The sequence below is a fragment of the Amblyraja radiata genome, chromosome 2, assembly GCF_010909765.2.
Source record: "Amblyraja radiata isolate CabotCenter1 chromosome 2, sAmbRad1.1.pri, whole genome shotgun sequence".
In the NCBI taxonomy this organism is placed as follows: Eukaryota; Metazoa; Chordata; class Chondrichthyes; order Rajiformes; family Rajidae; genus Amblyraja; species Amblyraja radiata.
The window spans coordinates 133,007,611-133,035,409 of NC_045957.1; the positions used below are offsets into that span (position 1 = coordinate 133,007,611).

General features: G+C 43.1%; 1 protein-coding gene across 2 annotated transcripts in view; it reads left to right on the plus strand.

Annotated features, from left to right (window-relative positions):
- LOC116968964 (amyloid beta precursor protein binding family B member 1 interacting protein) overlaps positions 1-27,799 on the plus strand; it is a 126,808-nt gene that overhangs the window by 34,977 nt on the left and 64,032 nt on the right. The window contains exons 1-4 of one of the 2 annotated variants that reach the window (XM_033015950.1): positions 8,506-8,695; positions 11,317-11,385; positions 16,581-16,671; positions 22,032-22,345. In XM_033015950.1, coding sequence (XP_032871841.1) covers positions 11,317-11,385; positions 16,581-16,671; positions 22,032-22,345 — 474 coding nt within the window. In that variant the 5' untranslated portion in view covers positions 8,506-8,695. Of the gene's footprint in view, positions 1-8,505; positions 8,696-11,316; positions 11,386-16,580; positions 16,672-22,031; positions 22,346-27,799 lie in introns of those variants that run through there. The other variant, XM_033015954.1, reaches the window with a different exon arrangement.

The window sequence follows — 27,799 nt, forward strand, 5'->3', positions numbered from 1 at the left end:
TCGCAGACTCCGCGATGTTAAAGTCCCGCAGACTCTCGCGGCTTGGAGCACCGGGTCGGTCTCCAGGGAAGGCCGCCAACGCCACGATGTTAGGCCGCAGTGGGGACAGAGGTACGTTATGGAAAAAAAGCGCATCTCCGTCAAGGCAAAAGATTCCCCCAACCCCCCCCCAGCACCCCCCACATAAAACAAACTGAGGAACACTAAAACATACTTTATAACACATACTGAAAATAACAAAAAAGAAGGAAGGACAGACAGACTGTTGGCGAGGCAGCCGCTGCTGGTGGCCCCTCGGCCCAACTTGCCCACACCAGCCAACATGTCCCATCTACACTAGTCCCACCTGCCTGCGTTTGGTCCATATGCCTCCAAACCTGTCCTATCCATGTCTAACTGTTTCTTAAACGTTGGGATAGTCCCAGCATCAACTACCTCCTCTGGCAGCTTGTTCCGTACACCCACCACCCTACATGTGAAAGATAATTGAATTGAAAGATACAGCAAAGTAACAGACCCTTCGGCCGACAAGTCCAGGCTGACCATCGATCATCCATTCACTCTAGTTCTATGTTATCCCACTTTCGCATCCACTCCCAACACACTAGGGACAATTTACAGAAGCTAATTAACCTACAAACCTGCACGCCTTTGGGATGTGGGAGGAAACCGGAGCACCCGGAGGAAACCCACTTTGTCACAGGGGAGAACATGCAAACTCCACACAGGCAGCACCCGAGGTCAAGATCAAACTTGGGCTCTGGTGCTGTGAGGCAAAGGCTCTAACACTGTTTCATATGATTCAGAAACGACATCAGCCAATTCATATAATGTTTTGCCCTGTAAGGGTAGAAGGAATCAGGGGCCTGGTTTATGAGATTTATTTTTGTTACTTTAGTGATACATTTAACACAAATTCTATCGTGATTTTGTTTTGTTGTAATGAAGTGATAACCTTTAGAAAGATAAGAATGAATTTCTTTAGTAGGGTGGTGAACTTATGGTATTCATTGCCACAGATGGCTATGGAGGCCAAGTCATTGGGTATTTTTAAGGCGGTGATTGACAGATACTTGATTAGTAAGGGCGTCAATGGTTATGGGGAGAAGGCAGGGGAATGGGATTGAGAGGGAAAGATCGAACAGCCATGGTTGAGTAGACTTGATGGGCCAAATGGCCTACTTCTGCTACTATGACATAAATTTATGCACCTAAACACAGTTGGACAATTATGCTTAGGAAATGCCTATCTCTCTCCAGTTCAGTCACGTGCTCACATAGGAGACACTGTTTACCTTTGTTGGCCTCGTGAGGTAATTAACTTTTTAGGCATTGCAAAGAAATGCTTTAGAAAATGGAGGTCTCATTCACAGTCCAAGTCACAGCCATCTACTTCCACATGACTGGGGGAGCACATATGATGGTACCATGGTCTGAAGAAGGGTTTCGGCCCAAAACGTTGCCTATTTCCTTCGCTCCATAGATGCTGCTGCACCCGCTGAGTTTCTCCAGCTTTTTTGTGTACCTATGATGGTAACATCCCTGGTTTGTCAACAGTAGCAAAGCCGCATTCCTCTTCATTCTAACTTGTGCCAGCAGCACTTTGTCACTTCAGTCTCTGAAAAACAAGGCACTCGAGCTATTCCTTCTCTTGTTCCAGACATTTTGGTTTCCTTTCTGCAACCCTGCTTTATTTTTTAACAGCCCTGGCTCCTTTAAAATGGGGAAGTGCTTCTAAGTTAATTCTCTCTTCCTGAATCTTCTTCGAGGCTCTGCCCACCACTTCTCCCCTCCATCCTTATAGGTGGGAAGTCCACATGTTTCCCCAGAGATAGGCAGCACTGAAATGTATGAGAAGATCTTCTGGTATGTGCTCAGCTACGATTTATAAGCAGAAGTGATTCTCGGGAATTCCCCAAGTTGATTCCAAATTTGACATTGACTCTTTCAGTTCACTATTTATCCAAAATTATTTCAGTATTCAGTATTCCGTATTTATTTTAATGTCATTTTAACTGAGTACTTACATACACAGAAGAAACAAAAAATAGTTTCTCAATCAGTTCCCGTCAGTGCGGTTAATAAAAACAGAATAAATACATATAGCTTTAAAAATTAAAATTACCATATCTAAAATAGGCCTAAAAATTGAAATAAAAACAGACATTTAGACCGAACAGTGGCTTTGCTTTGACAGGTGCCTAGCTGTCAAAGTATGGGCGAGGTTAGATGTGTTGGTGTATGATATATGGGGAGGGGACACAGTCCGTTAACCAGTCTTATTGCCTGTGGGAAGAAGCTGTGTAGCATCCTGCTGGTTTTGCAGCTGATGCTCCTGTACCTCTTCCCAGATGGCAGAATGGAGAAGATGTGGTGTGATGGATGATAGGGGTCCTTAATAATGGAGATGGCTCTACTGATGCTCCGCTTCTGATAGATCTCCAACAGGAAAGGGAGTGGGGCACCAATGATCCTACTGGCTGTCTTCACTATCCTGTTAAGTTGTTTTTGTTCATAAGCCTTGCAGCTCCCAAACCCGGAAGTGATGCCGTAGGTCAGTATACTCTCGGTGGTGTCCCTGTAGAAGGTTCTTAGGTGAAGAGTAGGGAGACCTGCTTTTCTTAGTCTCTGGAGAGGGTGGAGCCGCTGCTGAGCCCTTTTGATCACTGCTGTGGTGTTGGTCGTTGAGGTCAGGTCGTCCGCCAGATGAAGTCCCAGGAACTTCACACTGCTGACCCTCTCCACAGCAGCACCATCAATATGCAGCGGAGTGTGATGGTGTTTACCAGCCCTCCTGAAATCGATCACCATCTCCTTTGTCTTTTCCACGTTGAGGGTGAGATTGTGAGATCTGCACCACTCCGTAAGCAGCTCCACCTCCATCCTGTACGCCGACTCATTGTTGTCACTGATGAGACCCACCACTGATAGAAACATTGAAACATAAAAATAGGTGCAGGAGTAGGCCATTGTACTCCCAGTGCTGTTTTCATTAATGTGAACACTTACATCTAGCTTCAAACTTACAATTTCTCATGCAGCTGATGAGGCAGCATGAGGAGGGAATGTACGCAGGAAATGCAACGATGAAGCAACAGGCACAGGAGACAATCATCGCCATCAGTACTATTGCGCACCTCATTCAAGGGTAAAGATCGAAGAGTGAAAAGTTACCCTATAGCCACAAACTTATCTCACAGGCTGGGGCTGGTAGAGTGATTGTCAGAGGTTTGTCAGAATGACTCCGGGCCATTTTGACTAACTTACGTAACACAAGATACAGTCAAGTCCAAACATGGCATCGATGATGTGATATTGACAGACAGAAGCAGTCTAACGTAACGTACAAGATCGAGTACTTCCTTACCAAGCTACGTTGGTGAGTCAGGGATATCTTTCAGCATTATGCAACTGAAAATCATTTTTTCGCAATAAATGAAGCATTTCCTGGTAACTTCACGTCACTTGGAAGTTAAGAATAGGTATTTCCTGTTTGACCCTCCCTTGTAACCTGACGATCAGATAGTTGCCATTCCCAATGCAGTATTCCCGGTGCCACATTGTGGGGAACTTGGATTACATCGTCCTGAGAATGCCCAGGTTTTGAGCACTCCCAGAATAACAGGGTTATTACCTTGCAGTACCTGAAAGATAAGTAAATTATATACGTTTATCCTTCAGCATCTTATCCCCTTCACACAACAAACCCGCACCATTCCTCAATCACCAACATGCATCCTGACACGTCCTATTATCTGAATTCTTCTCAATCCCACCATTCAGAAGTAGACTAGGAGGGGAGGAGGGAGATGGGGTAGGGGAGGGAGGGGGAAGGGTGTGGAGGGAGGGGAGAGAGTGGGGAGGGAGAGTGGGAGGGGGAGGGGGAGAGAGAAGTGGAACAGTGGGTAGGGAGGGATGGGTAGAGGGGTAGGGGGAGTGGTGGAAGAGGGACAGAGGGGTAGGGGAAGGGGTGGGGGGTGAGAGGGGAGGGAGGGGGAAGAGAGGGGGAGAGAGGGGTGGGGTAAGTGGGAGAGAAGTGGAAGAGTGGGGAGGGAGGAGTAGGGGGAGTGGTGGAAGAGGGACAGAGGGGTAGGGGGAAGGGGGCGGAGGGAGAGAGGGAAGGGGGTGGGGGAGAGAGGGATGGGGGTGGGAGGAGGAGGGGGAGGAGAGGGAGAGGGGTGAGGAGAGGGAGATGGAGAGGGGGAGGAGAGAGGGGTGGGGAAGGGGAGGAGAGAGGAGAGGGGGAGAGAGGTGTGCGGGAGGGGGGAGATGGGGTACCACCTCCAGTTTAAATTCCATTTGGAATATTTTGGAGGACCAAGAAACCAAGAAACCAAGAACCAAGAACCAAGAACCACTTTCCCTCGTCCACACAAAAATGTGTTACTAAATTCTGATATGATTGAGAAGTTATATTAGACATTCCGTGAAATTGTACTAAATTAGGAGATGGGTTATGGGCATGGCTTGGTGTGACTGGGTTTGCTATGCTAATGGAATATGATTCATCCAGCTTTTTATGGACATTGCCCCTGGATGAATTATTCCATCTCCAGCTATTTATTTTGTTCCCTGTCCAACAAGGAATTGCTGGCAAACTCTGAGTGTAACGTAATATTAAAAATATAGGTAGACAAAAATGCTGGAGAAACTCAGCAGGTGAGGCAGCATCTATGGAGCGAAGGAAATGGGTGACGTTTCGGGTCGAGACCCTTCTTCAGACTTCAGACCCTTTTCTAGCATCTGCAGTTCCTTCTTAAAAATATAGGTGGTATCCCTTATAAATGGTAGCTGATTGTACAAAATAAATAGTTAAGTTGAATGAGGATGTTAATTAGATTATTAGACAGACATTCAGAGCTATGTACCATTGATGCATGAGCTTAAATCCCACTTTGGAAGCTGGGGAATCTAAATTCAAGTGTTTAAATGTATTTTGAATTTAGAAAAGAAACGTCTCAATTATGCTAACTGTGACCAACTGGATTGTTGTAAAAACACATCTGACACACTAAAGGGGCTGTCCCACTTGGGCAACCTAATTGGCAAGTTTAGAAGAGTTTAGGAGAGTTTGGAAAAAATGACATGTTGAAGACCTCCTTCGACTATGTAGAAGACCTCCTTCGACCTCCTTCGATTATGTTGGAGACCAGCTTCAATGAGCTACGAATAACTTCGGGAAAATTGGACACTGAATAGTGGAGAGTGAAGACGACCTCCTTCGATCTCCTTCGACCTCCCTTAGACCTCCCTTCGACTATGAGGAAGAGTATCTAGGATTACCTTTGACTACCTTCGATTACCTTTGACTACCCTACAAATAACATGATAACCATCTACGACCTACTACGACCTACCATGACTAAACCTACGAGTAAAAAAAGTATTGATTTTTTCCATGGCGACCTTTTTTTACTCGCAGGCATTTTTTAACATATTGAAAAAAAACGCAGCGACCTAGCTGAGGCCTCAAGTACGTGGAGACTACTCTCGAGCATGAAGGAGAGTTACGAAGACCTCCTATGACCTTGTATCGACCATGCTGCGAGTATGAGTCGAGGGTAAACTCACCAGAACTCACGGATTAGATTGCCCAAATGGGACAGGCCCTTAATATACTTTAGTGAAAGATACCAGTTGTCCTTACCCAAACTGGTATTTATGTGACCTCAGACCACCAAAGTGGTTGGCAGCCTCTGGACTATTAGGGTGGATTATAAATGCTGGAGCATCCACACACTGTGACAAAATGCATAAATAAATCATGTTTATATCTTCCTGGTTGGGCCTTGGCTTACATGTTGAGCCTAAGTCTGGATCTACTCAAGAAGCTGAGTGTTTCACTGAGCAAAATACTAAAATAGGAGACAAAAGAAACGTGTAAAGCTGCAGGGAGGGTGGGGTAGGGACAAGATTCCCACACAGGTGACCAACGGGATACGCTGAAAACAAGGTTATCTGGTCAATAAGTCAATGGGAGCAGTTAGGGTGAAAGCATAGGCAAAAGCACACAAAATATAACTATAATTTCTCATGATCATTTTTGCCCCCCTATCGAAGAGGGGATGTGCTGGCATTGGAGAGGGTCTAGAGGAGGTTTATAAGGTTGATCCTTGCGATGATTAGGTTAATGCATGATGAGCATTTGATAGCTCTAGGCTTGTACTCGCTGGAGTCTGGAAGGAGAAGAAGGGCCTCATTGACATTTATCGAATAGTGAAAGACCTGGATAGAGTGGATGTGGAGAGGATGTTTCCAATTGTGGGAGAATCTAGGACCCGAGGGCACAGCCTTAAAATAAAAGAAGGTGCCTTTAGAAGGGATGAGGAGGATTTCTTTAGTCAGAGGGTGGTGAATCTCTGGAATTCATTGCCACAGATGGTTGGGGAAGTGAAGTCATTGGGTATTGTTAAAGCGGAGATTGACAGGTTGTTAATTAGTATGGGTGTCAAAGGCTACGGGGAGAAGGCAGGAGAATGGGGTTGAGAGGTAAAGATTGATCAGCCATGATTGAATGGCAGAGCAGACTCGATGAGTGAAATCATCTAATTCTGCTCCTATGACATGAACTTACAAACGTAATCATTCATCCACAGCGCCAACACTGAGCTTCTGTTGCCAGCCACTTTTTACTTCCTCATCCCACTTCCTCTCTCACCTCTCAGCCTGTGGCCTGTGGCCTGTGGCAGCTCATTTGTCATCAGGGTGCATTTTAACCTTCTGGATTCAATTATGAATACAACAACTTCAGACAAGTTAATTATAAAATACATCTGCAATATTATCTCAGTGTGTTTCTATTCCTTTATTTTTCTCTCTCTCTCTGGGAGTGGCAGACATGCCCTGCCTAATCTGCCAGGCCTGTTCCCCCCCCCCCCCCCCCCCCCCCCCGTCCCCCCCCCCCCCCCCTCCCATGAAGTGTTAAAGGACACACTGAAGTTTGGTGCAGCCACTGACCGCAAAGGTATCTCCAGAAACAGTTTTTAGTTCATCTTCTGCTTTGGCTGACTTAGTATCCTAATGCCCCTGTCCCACTTAGGAAACCTGAACGGAAACCTCTGGAGACTTTGTGCCCCACCCAAGGTTTCCGTGCGGTTCCCGGTGGTTCCCGGAGGTTTTTGTCAGTCTCTCTACCTGCTTCCACTACCTGCAACCTCCGACAACCACCTGCAACCTTCGGGAACCGCACGGAAACCTTGGGTGGGGCACAAAGTCTCCAGAGGTTTCCGTTCAGGTTTCCTAAGTGGGACAGGGGCATTAGGATACTAAGTCAGCCAAAGCAGAAGATGAACTAAAAACAGTTTCTGGAGATACCTTTGCGGTTAGTGGCTGCACCAAACGTCAGTGTGTCCTTTAACACTTCACGTGCAGCCTGGAATGTGCCAATTGACAGTAATCTCTTATGGACATCGTATTGCACTGGAAGACCAACACGTTTTGGACAGACTAAAATGTGCCTTTCACCAAGTTGATGCCTATCTCGGTAGGCGTCCCTCAGAACAGCTTTAGATCAGAGAGTTCTCTATTACACAGCTGCTAGGAACCAAGGCCACTTGCATCCTTTTCCTGGCTTTCTTGACAAAAGCACAGTCTACACAGAAGTGGACAATCATGTCGCCACACTACCGCCATCTTGACAGCAGCAAGCTTTGGGAGTGAGACTCCTACTAGGCATGAAGGATCTGATGACGAGGGCTCCTCTCACTGCCAGCTAAGTGAAGGGTTGGTTTTTGTTGGTGCATTCTAATGATGGGAGATTCTGCCAAATAGATTTGACAGTCTTCCCGGAAAAACATTTCACAGGTTCCATCGTATCGTCCTTCCCGCAGGACCTTCAAAATACTTAATCAAATCCGTGAGATATAATTTCCCTCACATATAACCATGATGAGTATCCTGAAGCAGCCATTAGCTGTCAAGCACCTAAGAAGCTTGGTGATTTTCTAAATGCAAATGCAAATTAATTCTATCATATTTGCCTACTTATGTTATCTGGGCCCCTTGTGACTACGTCTCAGTTAAATCTCCCCACAAGGGGCCCAGATAAAGTATGGGGTTGTTTTATTTAGTACAGCCTCCTCTGTTCCAAACAAAACAACCCGAGCTTAGGCTGGGCAATAAGTAATTGACCTTCAGTTTTGGAAGTTGCCTGACTAACAAGTCTGTCAAACTGAGAGAAGGTAGGAATGGTGATTGAAGTTGAGACCTGTCTTGCATCCAAAATATATCTGAATAACTGTGGAACTTTTAATTTCATAACTAATATAAATGTAATTCCATTTACTTCATAAACAAGGTTTGTACTTCTCCTATTTCCTGCTTTACATTAATTCTCTCAGTTAAGAGGACAAAGCCAAGAGTTTGCCTGCTGTAACATGTATGGATGAGGAACGTAATCCAATCAAACACACACCGAACTAAAACACGCATCTTCAATGCATATGGTATTCTTGACGTTGGCTTGTTGGAACACAGCAGTACCTGAATCTTGATACGACATTCTTTATCCATGTCCGAGCTTGCAGCAGCAGCTTCAGCGAACTGTATTTACCTTAATTAGACTGTACAATGTGTTGCTGAAATGCACATTTAAGTTGCTGCTATTTCAATCTGCTCTCCTGACTTTATCAATGATACTGGCATCTCATATCAGTTCTGTGAAGTGACCTACATTGGTATTAAATTGCACGTGAAGGTGAGATTTATTTTTCTTTTATTGTTTTTTTTGTTTTTATGTGTGCATGAAATACAGATTCCTGGCTACAGCCTCACTGCTGGAGAACGATACACTTGCTTGTTTCCAGTTTCTTCTGGTGTCAAATGTCTAGAAGTCTATTTTCATAAAGAAGCTGGGGTTACAAATCCTTTTGCTTTTCGCTTTTTCATTTCCTTCCGTGTGCTAGTACAAAATCTTTATCAGAACCATGTTGATGCAGGAAACAACAGTTAAAGGCATGGGTGGTGCACGGAATAATCACTGAAAACTGTCAAACTAAACACTTTTGAAAGTTTCAGATTTTCTGTGCAGTCTGTGGGTTTCAGAGATAACCTGAATTGTTCGCTAGACAATGGTAACAATGTCTCTAGGTAACATTGCACATAGACAATATTAGGTTGTCTAGGGTCACATACTGCTTCCAGTGCAGTTCTCGGGACACTTACCATTGATAGCAGGGATGAACCGATCTATCATTTATTGTTCTCACTGCTGCGCACAGTTTTATTGTACGGAGCCACAGCTAATTCTTTAAGTCATGGTCAGTTTTAATTTGATCACCTCTCTGTAACATTAAGACCACCAGCACATTTTACTTGTCTAAAAAGAGAGTGTGTAGACACAGGAAATTGCAGATGTTGAAATCCTGAGTAAAATACCAATTGCTGGAGTAATGATACGGATCTGACAACATCTCTGGAGGACATGGATAGGTGACGTTTCAAGTTGGGTAGGGTCTGAAGAAGGGTTCTCCAGCATTTTGTATTGTACTCAAAATGCTTAAAAGCCCTGTCTCACGGTACGAGTTCATTCCAAGAGCTCTCCCGAGTTTGCCCTGATTCGAACTCGGAGATTGACGGTAATGGCCACCCGTCGGTACTCGGGGCTCTCGTGGACATTTTTCAACATGTTGAAAAATCTTCACGAGTCTTCCCGAGTACCTGTCGTTAGCGAGTCTTCCCGAGTGCCTGCCGTTAGCGTAACGAGCCGCTAAGAGATGTCCCCGCGCTCCGACGTACCCGCCACGTTCATTCTCCGTGCTTACCACGAGTATGATTTTTTTCAAACTCAGGAGAGCTCTCGTACAGTGGGACTGGGCTTTTAACCACTGAAGCTCAGCAAGTATCGATGGAGTGGGATATTGCCCACACCCTCAATGTCACTGCAACTCCATGCAATCTCCAACCCTGCTGCGTGGAATAGGTCAAATAGTGTAACCCATGGATTGTGCTCCTAATTGGCTATTCGCACAATAACAGGGATCTCCCAGTTTTCCACTATGAACAGATGAAATATAAGGAATATAAATTGGGCTCTTACAGTATAATGTGGAAGAGGCTCTGAAGCCTCCAGCGTTTAACAAGGGTTGGAAAGCATGAAACCAAAGATGGAGTTGAAGGTTCCGATGAAAAGGCTTCTTTTGAAAAATACTCTAAAGAACAATTTCAACTCTTCCAAACCACCCAGTCAAACTTCTCCACAGCCACGAAAACCGACCTCCATTCACCCTTTAGGTTAATCATGAACATCGACTCAGACTTCCTGATTGTAGTCGTTCTCTCACCCACAACCAGACATCATTTAAAGGGCAGTAGTAACAACTTGTTATGATATCTTTCGGCATCATACAGTATGGCAAAGGCCATTCAGCCCACGACATCCATGTTGATCTGTGGAAAGGGTACCCATCCATATTAATCCCATCTTCCAGCACTAGGGCATGGTCTTCTATGCCAGGGTCATTCAAATGCACTTCTTTCAGACTTCCTCCTCAGCCTTCCATTTCCTAGTCTCTCAGAGCAGTGGTTTCAAATTGTTATATCCGTGAAACTGCAATGTATTGGCTCAATGTGTGAATTTACTATTTCATGCAATACAGTTCAGGACAAGTCCCAGATCAATTCTTGGTCATTGCTACATTAGTTCATCTCATCCGGAGTTACAGGAGGAGATCTGTAATTAATATCAGTATCACAAGACAAGGAAGAGTAAAATTAGACCGGATTTTCTGTTTCTGATTGCGATGCAATATTCCCACTGGAGCATGTTGACCTGTTGGATTAAATGAGAATCAATTTGTCCGGTGATGTCCGCTCTTTACTTAATTAACCTTCTCATCACAGAAAAGAATAATATAACATTTACGGCCTCGAAGGAAACCTTTCGATACATCATGTTGGTGCCATAAAGAGATACCTGGCCTAATCTCACCTCCCAGCACCAGCTTGGTGACTCTGCAGGCGATCATCTCTCTTCAAGAACACATTCTGGTCCTGTTTCAGTATGACAAAGCACATTTATGGCTGTTTTTTGACAAGGTGCCTCAGTAGGTAATGGATTCTGTGGAACTGCAAAATGAAAAGAGTAGAGAATCACATGAAATAAAGATGAAAAATTAGAAATTAAAAAAAGTTACCAGTTTAGTTCAAACAATTCAATACATTTCATTTTTAGAAAATAAAAGATAGGGAGAAATTTACCTTTAGTCACTATCACTAAATAGGTGCCAGATAGTCAGCCTCTGATTGTACTCAGCTCCTGACGTTTGGTTTGGTTAACCATATAACACCACCTATTATTGAATACTTTGTCCTTTACAGATGGAGTCCAGTGATGACATCGATGCCATGTTCAGTGATCTCCTTGGAGAGATGGACTTGCTAACACAGGTTAGTTGGATTTTAAAATGAACAACTTTGCATTATCAAAGGACTGCACCACTTGGAATTGATCAGAGGATGACAGGAAGAATCTGACAGAGAGGAGAGAAATATCCCAATGAAATGTTTTTGTTTGTGTTTGATAATGAAACCATGGAAGCCCTGATTATGTCAACCTTGTGTATGGCTGACATTAATGAAGGGATTTCCCTTTTTCTGGATAATGATTTTTTTTTTTTTCAAAGTGCGGAAGAAAGAAACGGAAGGATTATACAGTTTTGGTTGTGGCAACATCAAAGGATAACATAGAATTATAATTGCAGGTGATTAGCAAAGTCACAACGGTGCATTCAAATACAATCTTGTTATTGACAATAGACAATAGCTAGTAGGTGCAGGAGCAGGCCATTCAGCCCTTCGAGCCAGCACCGCCATTCAGTGTGATCATGGCTGATCATCCACAATCAGTACCCCATTCCTGCCTTCTCCCCTTATCCCTTGACTCCGCTATCTTTAAGAGCTCTATCTAATGGGCCTGTCCCACTTTTTAGGTGATTTTTTATGCAACAACAGGCGACTAGTTTGCCGTCATATGGTCGCCGGGAGTAGTCTCCTCATTTGCACAAAAAATCGTAGCGTCTTTCTGGTCACCGCTAAATTTTCAACATGTTGACAATTTTTCGGCGAAAGTGGGTTTGACGCCAATGAGTGTAGCTTGTCTTCTCCTGACGTGGGTGCTGTCGTAGGTTGTCGCCAGGATGACGTAGGTTAGCGCCCGTTTTTCGGCAACCTGCTACGACTATGACAGTCGCCGGCAGTTGCCTAAAAAATTGTCAAGTGGGACTGGCCCATAACTCTCTCTTTCTGATAGAACCTTTATCAAAATTGGAATCAAATAAAACTGTCTATCAGATGCCTATGCAAAAAAGATGGCTATATACCATCTGTATATAAATATAGATCTCAATGTAAGAATGTTCGTCAATATTACATGTGTAAGAAGGAACTGCAGATGCTGGTTTAAACCGAAGATAGACACAAAACGCTGGGGTAACTCAGCGGGACAGACAGCCACGGTTGCCTCCTACTCCCCTTGGAATCTTTCTTCCTTTTTGGAATGAAATGATCCTGCGTCTTCCGGATTATGCCCAGAAATTCCTGCCATTGCAATTCCTCCGTCATTCCTCACAACTCAATGACTTCTGTCCATTCACCCTTCCCCTTGAGAATGTTCTGGAGCTATTCCAAGACATCCTGGGCTCCAGCACCAACGAGGCAACGCACCAACCTGGAGTCCCACAGAATCTCCTGTCTGTCTCCCTAACTAATGAATCTCCTATCACTGTAGACCTGTCTGACTTTACCTTATCCTGCTCTGCCTGGGACCCAGTCTTGGTATCACAGATCGGATTATTGCTGTTCTCTGAACCGTCAGCTCCCCCACCGCACCCCCTCCCCCCCACCCCCCGCACCCAACAGTATCCAAAATTATCTACTTGTTTTGGATGAGAATGGCCACAGATGATTCCTGACCGGTCCCTTTCACATTCCCGGTGGATCCAGTCTTGGTACCACAGATTGGACTGCTGCTGTTGTTCTCCTCTGAACTGTCATCCCCTCCCCCAACAGTATCCAAAAGGATGTACTTGTTTTGGAGGGGAATGGCCACAGATGATTCCTGCCCAGTCTCGTTCACATTCCTGGTGGTCACCCATCTACTTTGCGCCTGCACCTTGTGCATGGCCTCCTCGCCAAAAGTCTTCTGTATGAAGCCGTCAGCTTTCCGGACAAACCTGACATCCTCCAGCTGCAGCTCCAGTTCCTATGTGCGGTCAGTCAGAACTGCAGCTGTGAACACTTCCTATTATGACAGTAGATTGCTCTCCCTCTCTCCGAAATTCAGAGAGAGGGAGAGCTGACAGTGTCACATTGTGTGTTATGGAAGCTCATTGAATCACTATCTTGGGATGATGAGTGAATGGTCAGAGGACTTGGTATGATGATTGCACACATTATGTTGGCTGTGCAAAGGGCTTGCAGTCACAGGTTTGGGACGAGCTGAAACATTAGACATTAAGCGCAATGGGTTCAATTTCTCCCTCCAAAATATTGCTGAAACGTTTATTAACATGACATCTTTAGTTTTAGTTTGAGAGATATAACATGGAAACAGGTCATTCAGCACATTAAGTCTACTCTGACCAGCTAACCAATTCACACTAGTTGTATGAAGGACATTCTTGCCATAGAGGGAGTACAGAGAAGGTTCACCAGACTGATTCCTGGGATGTCAGGACTTTCATATGAAGAAAGACTGGATAGACTCGGCTTGTACCCGCTAGAATTTAGAAGATTGAGGGGGGATCTTATAGAAACTTACAAAATTCTTAAGGGGTTGGACAGGCTAGATGCAGGAAGATTGTTCCCGATATTGGGGAAGTCCAGAACAAGGGATCACAGTTTAAGGATAAGGGCGAAATCTTTTATGACCGAGATGAGAAAAAAAAATGTTATACAGAGAGTGGTTAATCTCTGGAATTCTCTGCCACAGAAGGTAGTTGAGGCCAGTTCATTGGCTATATTTAAGAGGGAGTTAGATGTGGCCCTTGGGGCTAAAGGGATCAGGGGGTATGGAGAGAAGGCAGGTACAGGATACTGAGTTGGATGATCAGCCATGATCATATTGAATGGCGGTGCAGGCTCGAAGGGCCGAATGGCCTACTCCTGCACCTATTTTCTATGTTTCTATGTTTCTATCCCACTTTCCTATCCACTCCATACACATTAAGGGCAATTTTACAGTCACCAATTAACCGCAAACCACAGGTATTTGGGATGTGGGACGAAACTGGAACACCTATCCGAAACACATGTGGGTCACAAGGGGAACGTGCAAACTCTACATAGATAGCACCAGAGGTCAGAATCAAACCTGGGCCTCTGGCACTGTGTGGCAGCATCTCTACCAGCTATGCCACTGTGCTGCTCGCGAGAGAAAGTTACTCCAATTCTACATGGGAAAAGTGAGATGAGATGAAGAGATGGGTGTGCTCACCCACTCATTTGAAGTTATTTCAATGACTGAGTGGCTGGAGATCCTGTTCACTCTGGAACCCAATGCAACAGTGGGATTTGTGGTGGAATGGCACTGTGGGTGGAAGTGATAGGTGGAAGCTGCAGCCCCAGTAGAAACCATCAACAGTTGCTGTTTAAACTCCCTACTAACTATGCACCACCCTTGCTTCAATCAGCCCAGTGCTTTGATTACCATAAAATGTTATTACATATCTCTTTAGTGTCCTTCTGAGAAGTTTCACTAGTTTCTCCAGTATATTATTCAATAACAATCTCTAACTTAGTGCCTAGACATCAAACTCATTCTCCCTCACAGGAAGCAAAGAATTCCATGGGTTAGATGCTTAAATAAATGACAACGTGTGGAAGGCAGCCTGAAGGAACCAATGGATTAATTGAAATTTGATTTGCAATTTACACTGTGCGAGATTATCTAATCTAAAAATTGTAATAAAGGTTGTTGTTCCGTTCTGAATTCAAAACTGAGCCGTTGATAAGAGCAACCATTTTAATTCAAAGTACCATCTGATCAGGCTTGCAAAATATCGCTGTGCAATGTTCTTTTGCTTCAGCATAGTATTAGCATCCTGGGCTGTGACATTATCTCCGGCTTCAGCAGAATCGGACACTCTCCTCCCACCCACACCCATTCCAACATCTGTCTAACTACACTTCCCCCTGCCCTCCCTTCCCCAGTCCCCTACCCACTCCTCATCACCGGCCAAGAAGGGAATGGCAGTGGTGATGTCCACATCCACGTCCGCGTCTACTGAAATCTAGAAGATACACTGGACCCAATGTGCTCCTCACAGGAAGACCTTGAAATAGGGTGAAGGGTTTCATTTAGACATGCAAATGTCTGGTTCTCTGTCAACTATGGGTTACTACTATGACTTCCATTGACATTTGGGCTGAGCCAATACGACCCAATCTCTGTCTATTCTACCCTTCAATCGATCATGCTAACCATCAGCCCCTAAAAATGTTCATCAAAAGTGAATTTTAAAAAGTTGCTTTGAGTGAGGAGATGGGTCAGAGTGAGCTGGAGTGCTGCCCTTCATTCCACAAAATTAATCTCTCCTCACCGCCTGTTTCCAAGTGACCGTGCCCCTGGTTTCCCTTTAAGGGCGGCATCATCGTGCAGTGGTGAAGTTGTTGCTTTACAACGCCACAGACTTGGGTTTGAACCTGGCTATGGGTGCACAGACTTTGTGCATTCTCCCCGTGACTACATGGGTTTTTGCCGGGTACACTGGTTTTCTCCGACACTTCAATTACATACAGGTTTGTAGGTGAATTGGCTTTGGTAAAAATTATAAATTGTCCCTAATGTGTAGGGTAGTGCTAGTGTACGGGGATCGCTGGTCGGTACGGACTTGGTGAGCCGATGGGCCTGTTTCTGTGCTGTATCTCTAAACTAAATTTAAAAACTAAACTCTCACACAATATGCCCCTACCCACTCTCCTCAGATCTGCACTGCCAATAAGCTTGGCATTGATGACACCATTAGGCTGCTGTCTGCTACTGGTCAGCTGCCTGGGACTGAACCTGCAGCACCACTCCCTTGCCAGCCTAAATACTAAGCAGAAGCAGAGTCCGTTCATCCAGGTTGTGACTACAACAGCTCATAATGGTGGCAAAACAATTTAAATCCCAAGGAGCGTAGCTATTAAGTACAAAATTAATAATAATTGATAATTATTGCAATCAGTTCAGATTTTTGATCATACTGTTTGCATAGGTCATAGGTCATAGCGTCATAGCATCTAGCTGTTTACAGAGAGTCATACAATATGGAAACAGGCCTTTCAGCTCAGCTTACTCATGCCGACCGGGATGCCCCATCTACACTAGTACCACCAGCTTGCATTGGGCCCACATCCTTCTCAACGTTTATTAACCTACATAGGTAGCACAAATTTGAGGTTGTTCACGTTTCATGATGACATGGTAAGATGAGCACTCAGGCGCTGAAGAAAGCTCATACTTGGAGAGCGATGTTTGTCTTAATAAGCCTAGATGTTAATCGTTTTCTCAATTTAACATCTGAAATATATTACAATCAACATCATATTTTGCTGTATGATTTAAATACATTAAAATGTTTACTGTTCCTATCTTCATACAGAGCCTAGGGGTAGATGACAACCCACCTGAACCGATAAAACCCAGTCACAACACAGGGTTCAACTTCTCCATTGGCTTTACGGATGAAAATGGTAAGAGCACATAAAACAATGTGATCTGAAATGTGTTTAATATAAATGGTTTATAGTGTCATAGAGTCATACAGCATGGAAACAGGCCCTTCAACTTGCCCACACTTGCCAATATGTCCCAGCTGCACTTGTCCCACCTGTCTGCATTTAGTCCATGTCCCTCTATACCTATCCTATCCATGTACCCTGTCTAATTGTTTCTTAAATGTTGCGATAGTCCCTGCCTCCACTACCTCCTCTAGCAGTTCGTTCCATACACCCACCACCCTTTGTGTGAAAAAGTTACCCTTCAGATGCCAATTAAATCTTTTCCCCTTCACTTTAAACCTATATCCGCTGGTATATATAGTTTATATTAAATGGTTCAAATGGTTTACATTAAAATACAAACACACATAGTCTTCGAATGGAATGTTTAGTGTGACCTCATATTTCTACTGTGAATTTGTTCATTTTTAGGAGCATCATCTTTGTATCTCAACCTTTGTAGTTTCTACTTGTCTGCACTGGAAACATCAGTTTGCGCTAATGGACATTATGAGGCTATTCAGATCCTTGTATCAGTTCCCCATTCAGTAAGATTGTAGCAGATCTTTTACCTCAACACTTTGCTATAACAGCCCCCTACCCCTCAATTCCTTTACTACCTAATAAAAAAACCATCGATCTGTCTTGAATATATTCAGCCTACACAGCTCCCTTAGGTGGTACATTCCAAAAACGTACTGCTTTCTGTGATGATATTTCTTCACACCTCTATCCTGAATAACCACCTGTTTATTTTGAGATAGCAATCCTGGTTCTGGACTCCCAACCAGGGGTCAAGGATGTTTAATTGTAATTTGAAACAAAAATAACAGCATAACAGGTCTGTAAACAACAACAGTACTCATAGATGGCACCATAAACAAAAAACACTTCAACGAATTAAAGCAAAATAATATTAGTTCTCAACAAAAGCCGGAGGTTCATAGTTCAGACAAGACAATTCGTAGTTCGTAGTTTAGTTGATGTTTGTAATTTTTGAGAAACTGATGGTTGTTGGGAAGAAGCTGTTCCTGAACTTGGAGGTTACAATTTTCAGACTGCTATGCCTTCTTCACGATGGCAGGAGTGAAATGAGAGCATGGCCAGGGCAATATGAGTTCTTGATGACATCAGCTGCCTTTTAGGGGCAGCACCTCCTACCAACTCCATGGTGGGGAGTTCGGTACCTGTGAGGGACTGGGCAGTGTCCACCACTGAAGCGTCTACCTTGTCCTACAAGATCCCTTTGCTCTTACACTCAATATCTTGCTATACTTTGACAACCTTCCTCACTGATCACACCCTATCAATTTTGGTGTCATCTGCAAACTTACTAACCAACTTGTCTACTTTTATGTCCAAGTCATTTTTTTTACAATAAACACTAGAAGTTCCAGCACCGAACTCCAGAAAGGAAACTTTTTTTTCAAATAAAATGATAATTTCTGCTTGCTGTTTCTTGGTTCCATTCAGAGTCCTGTCACTGCTTGATTTTTTAGCTAAAATTCTTCCTCTCTTCAGCCGTATGATATGTGCTCATTTCCCATTTTTCATATCCATTTTAAAGGTTAAGCATCATGGAATATTTATTTAACAAACTTTGGTCATTTTGCAACCATTTTTTCTGGACAACTATTGGATAAAACCCTGTTACTTTTGTACCATCAATTCATCTTACATGTAACAAACGCCGCATGCACTTAGATAAAGAGCCTCCAGTTTAGCTTTCTGTTTATATTTACTTATTCTGACATTGTGGCGAGACACTCATATGTTTGCGTGCTCTGTTCATGATATACTGTACTGCTGCAAAGAAAATATCTAGATTGCATTAACCTTTCTTCACATCTTATTTTTTTCAATGACCAGAATCAAAATTCTCCTCTGTGCTTTTTCAAGGGCGTGAGATCTTTAAATAAAGATAGATTTATGCTTCTGCATAACAGAAATGAAATATCTCAGTATTAGCACCAATATTAATTTAGCTTCAGTCAATTTTTCTCTAACAACAAATATTTTCAGTAATTAATGTACTTGGCTATGAAAGCATTTATTTTCCAAAGCTATTATGTCCCTTCCAATTCTTCACCACCATATAGGTGTTGATGCACCTCCTAAATATTTTTCACTGATCCACAATGCCTCCTTCCAGTCAGATATACTGTGTTTTGTCACACATTTAAAATGCTACAAACATACCAATGCGATCAATTAATGAAAGAACATGTGACTTTTCTGGTACATATGTGGAGCATGGGGGAAAGAGAAATACATACTTTAACTTAACAAAAAAAAAGAAATGTCAAGCTCGGGGTAGAAGGTACAAACATCTTAAAAAGGAAGCAAATAAGTGTATTGAGAAAGAGGAAAAGCACCTCAGGTAGTTCAAGGTGAAAAGAAAGCAGAAAGACTAGGGAAAAATGTACCCTCAGTATTTGAGTCAAGTGGGAGGTTAAAAGGTTAAAAAAACTGAAAGAGTCATAGAATCACAGTGTGGAAACAGGCCCTTCAGCCCAACTTGCCCACACAGGCCAACATGTCCCAGCTACAATAGTCTCACCTGCCTGCGTTTGGTCCATATCCCTCCAAACTTGTCCTTTCCGTGTACCTGTCTAACTGTTTCTTAGTCCCAGCCTCAACTACCTCCTCTAGCAACTTGTTCCATACACCAACCAACCTTTGTGTGAAAAAGTTACCCCTCAGATTCCTATTAAATCTTTTCTCATTCACCTTGAACCTGTCCTCTGGTCCTCGATTCCTCCACTCTGGGCAAGAGATTCTGTGCGTCTACCCGATCTATTCCTCTCATGATTTTATACACCTCTATATGATCACCCCTCATCCTCCTGCACTCCAAGCTTACTAAACCTCTCCTTATAGCTCAGACATAGGATAACATAGGTTGCCTCAAACCCACCCTTGTCCAATTTTAATAGAACTGGATTGAGGACAAAGATAGTCAATGTGCTTGGAAGTGTTGGGTCAGTTACTGAAACCATTCATTTTAACAGTATCTTAATGTTGATATCATCATGGTCAAGTTTCCACGTAAGCTCTCTGACCCATAGATCTCAGCATCTCACATTTTCAAAAATAGACCTTTCCAATACCTTGTTTATTAAGGCTCACCTCACTGGCTTATAATTTATTAGATTATACCTTACCAGTTTTTTAAAAAAGGAACAACTTTGGGTTTGCTCCAGTCTCTGACACCTTGCCCGTGGTTAGAGTGGATACAAAATTCTCGCTCATGGCCCCAGCAATCTTGTCTCTTGCCTACTTCTATAATATGGGCCCATCAATGCCTAGGGACTAATCTATCTTAATATTCTCTAATAATCCCACACCTCAGCCTTCTTGAGCTCAATATGCCTCACTCAGTGTACCCCACTCAGTATTAGTGTACCCCACTCATATTTCAATATCCTCTGTCAACCTTTTCCTTAGTGAATGCCAATAGTACCTCACCATTTAGTCATTTAGTACCTCACCAGCTTCTTCTGGCTACAGGCATAAATTCCCTCCTTTGTCCTTGGGTGGTCCTACCTTCTCCCTAACCACTCACTTGTTTTAAATGTATTTATAAATTGCCTTACAGTGTTCCTTAATCGTACTCACCAAGGACTTTTCATGACCCATTGATTCAATTTGAATTATTTCAGGGGCCCATCTACAGGCCCTGTTCAACTTCAGCTTCCTAAGTCTTACATGTGCTTCCTTGTTCTATTTGACTACATTTACAACATCGACCAATGAATATTGTTTTCCTCTATAGCATCGGCTCAGTTATACATAGATCTCAGTGCCACGGAGATTGCAAAGTTTTCCACACAGTTAAATTCCTCATGTAAGCAATTACAATTAGATTATATTAGCAATGAACAGGCAACCAAAATGGTTAAAGACATTGTCAGAAATTTCCGACAATATAACTTCACAGAAGCCATTATATTTCAGTGCCAGTTATGATGTGTACATTTTACACGCAGGCTTTAAATCAGTTTTAGAGCCAGCAACATTGGTCATTAACACAACTGGCAGCAGCTGTCACCTTGCTGTGGCATAAGACAAAGCTTTCCTACTCCATCTTCTTCTCTTAGTGGCTTCTTTTTTGAAAACTTTACTCTTGGTTTCCTCCACATCCTAAAGATAGATTAGAATTTTAACTGGCCTCTGTGTGTAGTTAATGATAGAATATGAGGGGAGTTGCAGGTAATGTAAGGGAAAATAAAATTAGATAAGTATAATTGGGTGTTCGATGCCATCATGGACTCAGTAGGCAGAAGAGTCTATGTTGTGCTATATAATTATATGACTTTATATAACTGAATGATCTTTAGTTGAGGGCTGAAGAATGGATTACCTCTCATTATAGATCAACATTTGCAAGGAGATCTATATGGTAGGCCCTATTGACTATTCATCAAGACAATGCTGACAGATATAGGCATTTCACCACAATTATTAGAATAGGTCCAAAACCAAGTTCTGTTATCCTATCATAGCACTGTACAGCACAATGATGTCCGTGATGCCAAGCCCATCATTTATCTATCTGCACCTAACACATATCCATCCATTCCCTGTACATCCATATACATATTCAAAAGTATTTTAAATGTCACTAAATATCTGCTTCACGTGGGAGCACGTTCCATGCGCTCACCACCGTCAGTGTAAAAATAACTTGCCCTACACATCTCCTTTCACTTTACCTCCCTCACCTTAATGCTCTGGTCTCCATTATTTGATTTTTTTTAAATCCTGGGGTAAATATTCTGATTGTCTATCCTATTTATTCCTCTCAGAATTTTATACACTTCTATCGAGTCACCCTATAACTTCCAGCGTGCCAGATTTGGGCCTAATGCAAGCAAATACAGCCTAATACCTGCCCAGAATGCCCAAGGTGGGCCGAAGAACCTGTTTCCATGCAGTATGGCTCCATGATGCTAGATATCCAGATTTTGCTATTTGCATCAGTGTTAACTTATACTCCATAAAATATTTCTAGCCAGACTAATTTGAAGCAGCTTTGTATTGTAGTTCATCCAGAAATGCACTGAGCATAGAATCGTAAAAAAAACATAAGCCATAATATAAAAGAAGGCTTTTTGGCCCTTTGCACATGCACTTTAAAATGTGTTTCATTAATCTTACTAAGACTCATTTCACCCCAAGAGGTAGAGAATACTTTTAGCTCATGACTGACATCTGTGTTCAAAGGTCTGCGATTATTGGAGAGTAATCCAGTGCACTATGTATTCCTCTCTCGTGAATTTGTCGTTTTAGATGTACCATTCCATTTTAATATTCCTCCTTTGTTTCGTTAGAGTCTCTCGAAGAACTGGAAGAAACCGACTTTGATGCCTTAATGGCTGACTTGATGCAAGGGATCAGTGAGACAGAGAAAATCTGTAATGTTACATCTCAAGCCTCGCCAGTGCCAGACATTTGGAAAACCACCACCACCCCAGATTTCCCCAAAGTTCACTCAGGAGGGCCTCCGAAGCCACCAACCAGGCACACAGAGGCACCAAGTTTTGATTTACCGCCACCTCCAGTTGATTTATTTCCCCCGATCCCGTCAGTCTCTCTGCCTCATCCATCACCACCCCCTCCAGAACCTGCAGAACCATTAACAGAGGTAAGAATTCAGTGAAAGTTTGGTCAAAGGGGGTAAAAAATATTGAAAAATCAATTAGGATCAATCGAATCAAATCAATGATGAGCGTTTGAAGGCACTGGGCCTGCACTGGTTGGAGTTTAGAAGGATGAGGGGGACATCATTGAAACTTCTGAATATTGAAAGGTCTGGATAGACTGAATGTGGAGAGGATGTTTCTACTAATGGGAGAGTTTAGGATCAGAATAAAAGGACGTACCTTTAGAAAGGAGATGATAAAGAATTTCTTTAGACAGAGGGTGGTGAATCTGTGGAATTCATTGCCACAGACAGCTGTGGAGGCCAAGTCAATGGATATTTTTAAGGTGGATATTGACAGATTCTCGATTAGTATGGGTGTCGGGGGTTATGGGGTGAAGGCAGGAGAATGGGGTTGAGAGGGAAAGACAGATCAGCCATGATTGAATGGCGGAGTAGACTTGATGGGCCGAATGACCTAATTCTGCTCCTGAAACTTATGATCTAAGTAAAATTAGCTGTCTAGTCAAATTTGCATTTGAATAGCCAAGACATCGAAGGTTACAGACCCAATGCGAGTAAATGGGATAGGTATAGGAAGGGGCAACAATCAGCATTGACATGATGGGCAGAAGGACCTGTTTCCATGGGCTGTCTGGCTCTATGAGCCTATTTGAAGACGTGGCTCATGAAGCTGTCCGTGTTTGTACAATTAGAGTCCTGCATGAAGCAACAACTTAAGTAGTTGAGAAGAGAAACTTGTTCAGGGATTTAAAATTAGAAAGGAGAAAGAGCTGTACTAACCACTTCGTCAGACTGAATGCAGGGTATTTTGGTGATCAGGCTTTATTTTTACTTGCAATAATTGCTGACAACTGATTTCCTGTACTATTGCTGCCAGAACATTCCAGAATAAGAGTCTCACAATGGCTTGACAACTTAAATAAAAGCTTTACTCTAATAATGCTGACAGTTAATATATCTCCAATTAATAATTGTCAAAGAATGCACTAAGACTTTGTCTACTTTGTAAAGCGGAAGGTTTGCTGATGATTGTCTAATTCTGGACACGACAGAAGGCCATTTGGTCCACTTAGTCCCTGCTAGTTCTCCAGAGAGCAACTTTTTCAGCCCCATTTTCCTTTTCTTTCACCCTGCACTGTAAGTTGTCTTTCTAATTCCCTGTAAAGAAACATTTGAATGACTGAATGAATGAATGAATAAATGAATGAATACGTTTATGAATGAATAAGTTTATGAATGAATAGGTTTATTAGCCAAGTATTCACATACAAGGAATTTGCCTTGGTGCTCTGCTCGCAAGTGACAACATGACATACAGTGACAATTAAGAATGACACATAAAACATTAATAATAAAACATCATCGATTAAACATGTGAATTAAATTAAATACCAGAGCAAAAGGAGGCTACAGATTTTTGGTTATTGAGTAGAGCTACTACTCGTGGAAAAAAATTGTTTTTATGCCTGGCTGTGGCAGCTTTGACAATCCGGAGTCGCCTTCCAGAGGAAAGTGATTCAAAGAGTTTGTGGCCAGGGTCAGAAGGGTCTGAGATGATCTTGCCCACTCACTTCCTGGCCCTTGCAGTATACAGTTCATCAATGGAGGGAAGGTTGCAGTCAATAACCTTCTCTGCTGATCGGACGATTCGCTGCAGCCTTCAGGTGTCGTGCTTGGTGGCTGAGCCAAACCAGACCATGATGGAGAAGGTGAGAACAGACTCTATGATGGCCGTATAGAACTGGACCATCATGGCCTGTGGCAGATTGTGCTTCCTCAGCTGCTGCAGGAAGTACATCCTTTTTGACTGTGGAGTCGATGGTGGCCCCCCATTTAAGGTCCTTGGAGATGATGGTTCCCAGGAACTTAAAAGACCCCACAGATGTGACTGCTGTGTTGTTGATGGTGAGTGGGGTGAGGGGAGAGGGAGCTCTCCTAAAGTCTACAATCAATTCCACTGTCTTAAGAGCATTGAGCTCTAGGTTGTTGCGATGGCACCAGGACATCAGCTGTAACACTTCCTGTCTGTAGGCAGATTCCTCCCCATCCTGGATCAGTCCAATTAGGGTTGTGTCTTCCGCAAACTTGAGAAGCTTGACAGAGGTGTCTGTGGAGGTGCAGTCATTGGTGTAGGGAGAGCAGAGGAGAGGAGAGGAGAGAGTACGCAGCCTTGCGGTGCTCCTATGCTGAGCGTTTGCGGGTCCGAGATGTCCTTTCCCAGCCTTACATGCTGCTTCCTGTCTGTCAGGAAGTTGGTGATCCACTGACAGAGGGGTTCAGGCACAGTCAACCTGAAAAGATTGGAGTGTAGTTGCTCTGGAACAATGGTGTTGAATGCAGAGCTAAAATCAACAAACAGGATCCTCAAATAGGTCCCCTGGCAGTCTAGGTGCTGTAGGATGAAGTGCAGGCCTAGGTTGACTGCATCATCCACAGATCTATTGCCCTGATATGCAAACTGCAGAGAGTCCAGCAGGGGGTTTGTGATATTTTTCAGCTTGGACAGCACAAGCCTTTCAAGGATCTTCATGACTACAGAAGTCAGGCCTGTAATCATTTAGACCAGTATTCCTTGCCTTTTTGGGTACAGGGACAATAGTGGAGACTGAAGCAGGCAGGGACAGTACAGGTTTTCATGGACTGGTTGAAAATGTCTGTGTAGACCGGTGCCAGTTGTTCGACACAGAGCTTGAGAGTAGAGGGGGAAACAGTGTCCGGTCCTGGAGATTTCCGGCTTTTCTGATTTACAGATGTACTTATGTTTCATGTGTATACTTCACCCTTTGCATCTCTTGGTCTTTACACCATTGATAAATGTAACAGCTCCTCTCTGCTTACCATGGTTAAACCCACCACAATTTATACACACCTATCAACGGATAACATGAGCTTTCGGAAAACGTGGAGAAGTTTTATTCTATTGATGCAAAGGGAGCAAGGAAACAGCAACTTGCTGCGTCTATAAATAATTAAGACTACTCTGCTGTATGATCTAAAATCATAAAGAAGGATCAAATAATCTATCAGCTGATGGGTTAGTGTTCAGGAAATACAATAAAAGGTAATATGCAAAAGAACAAAATGTAAATAGGGTGGAAAAGGTTAAGAACTTTTGTGAAAGTTATGCAATTAGTTATGCAAGGTTTGTGCTGTCCAAGCAGAAAATGCTAGTGGGAGTTGTGTACAGGCCACCTAACAGTAGTAGTGGAGTTGGGGATGGCATCAAAAAGGAAACTAGAAATGCGTGCAACAAAGGTAAAACAGTTATAATGGGTGACTTCAATCTACATATAGATTGGGTGAATCAAATTGGCAGGGGTGCTGAGGAAGAGGACTTCTTGGAATGTATGCAGGATAGTTTTCGAAACCAACATGTAGAGGAACCAACGAGAGAGCAGACTATTCTAGACTGGGTATTGAGTAATGAAGAAGGGTTAGTTAATAGCCTTGTTGTGCGTGGCCCCTTGGGCAAGAGTGACCATAATATGGTTGAGTTCTTCATTAGGATGGAGAGTGACATAATTAATTCAGAAACAAGGGTTCTGAACTTAAAGAAAGGTAGCTTTGAGGGTATGAGACATGAATTGGCCAAGATAGACTGGCAATTGATTCCTAAATGGCTGACGGTGGATAGGCAATGGAAGACATTTAAAGACTGCATGGATGAACTACAACAATTGTTCATCCCAGTTTGGCAAAATAATAAATCAGGGAAGGCAGTGCATCCATGGATAACAAGGGAAATCAGGGATAGTATCAAAACAAAAGATGAAGCATACAAATTAGCCAGAAAAAGCAGCCTACCAGAGGACTGGGAGAAATTCAGTCCAGCAGAGGAGGACAAAGGGCTTAATTAGGAAAGGGAAAATAGATTATGAAAGAAAACTGTCAGGGAACATAATAACTGACTGCAAAAGTTTTTATAGATATGTGAAGTGAAAAAGATTAGTTAAAACAAATGTAGGTCCCTTGCAGTCAGAAACAGGTGAATTGATCATGGGGAACAAGGACATTGCAGACCAATTGAATAACTACTTTGGTTCTGTCTTTAATAAGGAAGACATAAATAATCTGCCGGAAATAGCAGGCGACCGGGGGTCAAATGAGATGGAACTGAGTGAAATCCAGGTTAGCCGGGAAGTGGTGTTAGGTAAATTGAATGGATTAAAGGCCGATAAATCCCCAGGGCCAGATAGGCTGCATCCCAGAGTACTTAAGGAAGTAGCCCAGAAATAGTGGATGCATTAGTGATAATTTTTCAAAACTCATTAGATTCAGGAGTAGTTCCTGAGGATTGGAGGGTAGCTAATGTAACCCCACTTTTTAAAAAGGGAGGGAGAGAGAAAACAGGGAATTACAGACCAGTTAATCTAACATCGGTAGTGGGGAAACTGCTAGAGTCAGTTATTACAGATGGAATAGCAGCACATTTGGAAAGTGGTGAAATCATTGGACAAAGTCAGCATGGATTTACGAAAGGTAAGTCATGTCTGACGAATCTTATAGAATTTTTCGAGGATGTTACTAGTAGAGTAGATAAGGGAGAACCAGTGGATGTGTTATATCTGGACTTTCAGAAGGCTTTTGACAAGGCCCCACATAAGAGATTAGTATGCAAACTTGAAGCACACGGTATTTTGGGTTCAGTATTGATGTGGATAGAAAACTGGCTGGCAGACAGGAAACAAAGAGTAGGAGTAAACGGGTCCTTTTCACAATGGCAGGCAGTGACTAGTGGGGTACCGCAAGGCTCGGTGCTGGGACCCCAGCTATTTACAATATATATTAATGATTTGGACGAGGGAATTGAACGCAACATCTCCAAGTTTGCGGATGACACGAAGCTGGGGGGCAGTGTGAGCTGTGAGGAGGATGCTAGGAGGTTGCAAGGTGACTTGGATAGGTTGGGTGAATGGGCAAGTGCATGGCAGATGCAGTATAATGTGGATAAATGTGAGGTTATCCACTTTGGTGGCAAAAACAGGAAAGTAGACTATTATCTGAATGGTGGCCGATTAGGAAAAGGGGAGATGCAACGAGACCTGAGTGTCATGGTACACCAGTCATTGAAAGTAGGCATGCAGGTGCAGCAGGCAGTGAAGAAAGTGAATGGTATGTTAGCATTCATAGCAAAAGTATTTGAGTATAGGTGCAGGGAGGTTCTACTGCAGTTGTACAGGGTCTTGGTGAGACCGCACCTGGAGTATTGTGTACAGTTTTGGTCTCCTAATCTGAGGAAAGACATTCTTCTACAGAGAAGGTTCACCAGACTGATTCCTGGGATGTCAGGACTTTCATATGAAGAAAGACTGGACAGACTCGGCTTGTACTCGCTAGAATTTAGAAGATTGAGGGGGGATCTTATAGAAACTTATAAAATTCTTAAGGGGTTGGACAGGCTAGATGCAGGAAGATGTTCCCGTTGTTGGGGAA